Genomic DNA, 5,566 nt, shown 5'->3' on the forward strand with positions numbered 1-5,566 from the left:
AAGTGGGTGTTCACTTACTGAGTTTGTGGTGCTCCTACTAATATAATAGTGCTTCCGTGCGGGTGAGCTCACAGAGTTGATGCGCACATCGTATCTACCAATCAACAGAAGGCATTAGGACAGCAAGCAACATTCCTAGCCACTGAGAGAGCGCAGTCAATTAATATTTATGCAAAGGTTGTTCACTTTCTACTGCACAAAGTTAACAGTGAGAGGACCAATGTGTGGCAGTTTTTTCACCCTTGTTGGGAAGATCCACCGGATTTGTAATTGGCCGCCAGTGTGTCGGGATGAAGACGTGCTTTGCACACTACTTCAAACACTTTGGCGTTCCCTTTTTTCTTTTTCCGTAAAATGCCAAGACTTCGTCCATCACATTCTGCACATTTCAAACCAGGCTGCTCATTTGGAAGGACGCCAGACCGCAGGCTTGCTAATCTGCAAATTCAGTCCAATAAATGGTGACATTGGCTGTCAGCGTTGGAATAAGAAATCGATAGGATACTCAAAAAAGGGACGCGATATTCTTTCGGAATTTTAACGATCTATTTCCTGTATCCTTATAACCATGCGAATTAGGGGTATGCTGGAGTGGTTCAGCTACTCACATTTTCAAATGGAGCTGTGCTCATAGTGACAGATTATTGTTGTTGAGTGTCCATGCAAGTATTGGGGTGGAAACATGTCTGGCCACTTCTTTGAGAGGATCACTGCTATCAGAGATGGCATTTTGGTCCAGCACTTCGGTTTTTACCTCTAAAGTGCCCCGGAAAATTTTATTCATGTTCACCCTCTCCCTTTCTGTCACCTACTTGTTCTATAGCCTGATGAGCTGTTACAACTCGTTACAGTTCCCCTTGCAAGAGAACTACGTGTACCAAGGGAGGCTGGTAACGGAGGAGACAACTTTCGTAACATTAAGGGATAAACTTTATTCCACTTCACCCCAGGGCTATTTGGACGAGGAGCTGATAGAGGTGACTGCTGCCGAGAAAACGGTTGCAATTTCCACCGTCAAAGATAATGTGGAGACCGAACAAAGAACATTGGATTGGGTTCGGAATCAGGCGGCTCCAACTAAAACTGCCGCGGTTTATCAATCTCCCGCTCTGGAGAGGGAGCACCAGGAATTCAGCACCACGGACAACGAACTCAGGGTGAACTGCACCTCGGATTATGGGGTGAAAAAATTACCCCAAGCCATTATAATTGGGGTGAAGAAAGGAGGTACCAGGGCTCTGCTCGAAGCTTTGAGGGTCCATCCCGATATCAGAGCCGTTGGGAATGAGCCACATTTCTTCGACAGGAACTACGAGAAAGGGCTGGATTGGTACAGGTGCGCGCATCCACTCTCACTTAATAACCCTATCTGGTTCAGAGGTCTCATTACCCCACATAACATAAACCATGTGTTGGTAGATAGCCTCGATTGGTTCATATTTTAAATGCATTAGATTATATCTAATAATACCTATACCACTATCAATGCAATTATTTATTATAATCATAATAAAAAGAACAACTCTGATGAAAAATTGCCTACCTATTAGATTGGATATCTGCCAAGTAATTCTGCTTAAGCATGTTTCTAGTCTAGTAAAATATCCCCCACTTGTTTTACATCCAATGATACAAAACAGTTGATCAGGTAGCCTCATTTTTCTATCCATTCCACTGCATCAAAATGAGAGCTAGACTGATTTGGATGATAAACTAAAATATTCATATCACTTAGAAACCACACCTAGGGAACAAAGTAGCCTTTATGCACTACACCTTTATCTTGCTTCTGAAGTAGAGTGAACATAGTTTTGCAATAATATACAATGTTTTATCATAGCGTGCATGTATATGAACATAGCATGCAGCAATAGCCAACCTATTCAGTCGAACAGATGTTCATGCGAGTGCATTCATTGGAATAATACTCAGATCCCACCTACAGTTGTGGTATTACCTTTCTACAGTGTTCAGAACTGCCCCTGTGCAACAGGCCTGGTACCTTAGCAGTGTACTCTGTGTTCGGAATATGATGTCCAGTTATTATTCATACTGTACCATATGTTCTGATAGTGTCACAAATATAGACAATCTTGCCTCATTTAGACAAAATGTATTTCCTTGTTTATTTCCATCTGATAATCGCTAGTTCCCAATATTGCGTTTATTTAGCAAATGCCTTGCAATGTCCACCATTGCAGGAACAATTCTGGTAGCTTGATAACAAAATGAAAACATTCCGCGCTCACCAAGATCCATATCTGATTCAGTGTATATTGTAGGAATTGTGAAAAAGTGGTCATTTTAAAGCTATTTAATCTGACACAGAGCTGAAACCAAATGCATGTAGCTAAAGGCCTATTTAAGTCTATCTATCTAAAAGCCATATTGCCAGGCTTTTGCTGTATGACTGCACGGGGGTAGAGAGATCATCATTTTGATCAGCTAATCCAGATGTTTCTCTGCTGATCCTGAGTGTTGTGCCAACCATGTCTTCTCACATGCAATTACATTCAAGGTAAAGATTCCCCCAGTCAGGTTCATCACCCAGTCATGTTTTTTCTTTGTTTTCCAACACTGCACATCTCACTGCCTCCTTTGTGATTATTGTTCTGTTTATTAAAATATAAGCAATCATGGCATTGAACCACAGTCTGTTCGAGGGTTCTTCCGTCCCTCCGTTTGACAGTGGCACTCGCTCAATAAGGCGCCGGCATCTAGCAAGATGATGGTCTGACCAACCAGGGGAATGCTGGATTTCAAATGGACTCAATGAGCAGAGAATGAAAATGAAGCCAGCCAGTAGTACACAGGAGTCCCTGACTCTGTGCTTGTGCCCAGAGGGATGAGTTGCTGTGCCTGTGAACCCAGTCTAGTACAGTGTCTCGGGGCTTTGGTATACAGGGGACCATCTGCCTCAACTCATTGCAGTGTGGATGGGAGCTATGCTCTCCTCTGTCCTCGGCTGTTGGCTGTTCATTTAGCCCATGTTAATGTGAGACGTTTCATTACGCTTTCGGTGTCAGGCTCATTAGACGACAAGATGACAGGCTTACATAAATAACACCAAAGTGTGCTTGTATGTTTTAGTGCCCCTGAGGCAAACTAAATCCCTTAAGCGCTCTTAACATTTATTTCCGCGTTACGTCCTCTGAGTAATGTTAACCTCAGGATGACGTATGCAGAAATGTAACTATCGGGTAGCTGTGTTTTTTACACCCATAGGGAAGATATAGCAATGTGTCTATTCTGTCTGCCAAATTTGAACAGTGTTGTAGTGTGACAAGGGAAAAAAGGTTACACTCAGAGCTATGTGATCTGCCCACGTCCTGATGCTACAGACAAAGCATGTCATTTTTGTGGTGTTTTTGCTGTGTAAAAAAATATACTACGTTACGTCTGTGTGCAGGCCTGCTGTGTAGGCAGTGTGCCTAATCCTATGACTGAAATCATGATTACGCCAATATAACATTGGCTTAGGAGGTTGAGTCCAATAATGTTGTCAAACACACTGAATCAATTTGGTTGTGCAGCGGTGGCTCGTTTCATACTTTGTGATGGCTTGGAGAGTTAGACACTGGCAGAGGATGAATGTGGTACTGTTGTAAAAGATTTAAAAGAATCCCGTACAAATGCAGAGCCTGAAGAGGTGTGCACTGAGAGAGCTATTCTGTGCTTGCCACAGTTATAAGGTGCTCCAGAATCCCGGTACGCATACAGAATTCATCTGGTAGAAAATATCAAGTGAAAACATATTTTTATACCCCATCCGTTGGGCATATAATTCACAAGGAGTAAGTTCATCTACTTGTTCATTAAATATGATGCAGCACCTCGGTGACATCTGTTTTACCCAGGTTACACAGTGTTTAAAAGGCTTGTCGGGGAGGACCTTATGCCCTGTTATACTCCTTACCCCTTTTGAGGAGAAGCTATAGTCTTTAACCAGCAGGTCATTCTTTCTGTGTGTCGGGTCATAATAGCTATACCATCATTAGAAGAATCACGCCGTTGCCTGGAAGCCTATCTCGGGTTTAAATAGGTGCTGCAAAACAGCAAACGATCCATTGAGCTGATATTTAGGAACAACTCTATTGCTTGTGTTACAGTTGATTTTCCAGGAAGATCATTTGGGTTGTACTACTATGCTGATCATATTGTGTGAGTTGTCAATGAGATGCATAGCTCTGAAGCAGCCCTGAGGTCTCCGAGCCCCTTATCATTGTGTTGGGAGAATGACACTTTGTAAGCCTTGTAAGCGATAAAAGCTGAGGCAATGTGACTGTAAATCCTTTGAGCTGTTTTGTACCTTTGCAAGGCAATGGCCCTGTGTTGCACAGTGTGACAAACAATAATGTTAATTTACAGTGGCGCTTGTTCTGAACGTGCTCTCCTTCCCCAAGCTATTTCACCTCAGGCGGAGGTCTTGGTTGCTGCCTGCTGGCTTTTATATGAGGTGGCCTTTAAATAAGATGCCAAAGAATCAACCTTGCCATCACCAAGGACTTTCTCTCTTTGTGTGAATTGTAATGCATTCTGATCAATAGGGACCTACACAGCTCAGAAGCCCACACAGTGCAGGCTCTACGCTCTGCCAAGGCCTTGCAATGAAGTGCTCTCATTCTTTTATCTACTTTTTCATCGAAGGCTCTGTTTCCCACTGAATGGTGGAAAAAGCTTAACGAAAGAATTTCCAGTTTGCTGCTTCTTCTTTTTCAGGAAATACAAAATGCTAGTAGTGTAGAGACCATGTCAGAGCACCATGTCTTTGCACTGCTGCAGGCCCGGGGGGACTCTGAGGAGAATAGCATGAATTCCAGCCCCAGGTTTATCCGCACCCTTCAGTGTGGTAAGACAGGACCCTCTGACAGGAATTGTGTGTCGGAGACAGCGATCTACTGCTGAGAATAGCATCAGAGAGTCTAAATCCTGTGTTTATCCCTTGTTTACCCCTCCGCTCCCACCTCAGCATGCAGCTCCACGGCTCAGCTCCCTGAGTCTTGCCACCAGACTAGGGGCCCGTGACTCCAGTCGGCGGGGAGATGGGATGGAGGGAGGTGGGCCTGATCCCTGAGCAGCAGGCTGGATGCCATCCCCTCCATCTTCCAGCTGGGCCTGTGTTGCTGCTGCTGCAGCTCCTCCACGTCCTCCGCTCCTCCCCGGCAAGCCGGAATCTGTCTGTGCCTGATAAGATGGCGCCAAGGCTCGCAAGGACGCACCTCTGGGTACTGGGATGCCAACGCGGCAGTCGTGGAATTAAACTTTTTAATTAGCAGCATGCCCCAGTGCCTGTCAAGAGAGTGGACCACTGCAGTCAGGTTGGTCTCAACATCCCCCCTCCCCTTTTCCACTTGATTAAACTCCCAAGCACCACAGAGCCCAGAGATTCCACCAGCTTCCACAACAGAAACATATTTATTTCCCGTTCCAGCGCCTTTGACTGGATGCAGACATGGCACAGCGCTATGACACAGACGACACCTTCCTGCCAGAAAGCCTTTGTGTCATCTCTGTCTGGCTGTTAAACATGACTTTATGAAGGAGAATAATCAGAACCTTCAGATTG

The 5,566-nt window shown here is 44.5% G+C and overlaps 1 protein-coding gene across 1 annotated transcript; it reads left to right on the forward strand.

Annotated features, from left to right (window-relative positions):
- Positions 1 to 265: 265 nt before the first annotated feature.
- Positions 266 to 4,905, forward strand: LOC135554928 (uncharacterized). The gene is made up of 2 exons (XM_064987320.1): positions 266 to 1,415; positions 4,720 to 4,905. Exons 1-2 carry the CDS (start codon positions 723 to 725, stop codon positions 4,903 to 4,905), a joined length of 879 nt encoding a protein of 292 aa, XP_064843392.1. The 5' UTR covers positions 266 to 722.
- The last annotated feature ends 661 nt before the right edge of the window (positions 4,906 to 5,566 follow it).

Source organism: Oncorhynchus masou, chromosome 15, assembly GCF_036934945.1.
Source record: "Oncorhynchus masou masou isolate Uvic2021 chromosome 15, UVic_Omas_1.1, whole genome shotgun sequence".
NCBI lineage: Eukaryota > Metazoa > Chordata > Actinopteri > Salmoniformes > Salmonidae > Oncorhynchus > Oncorhynchus masou.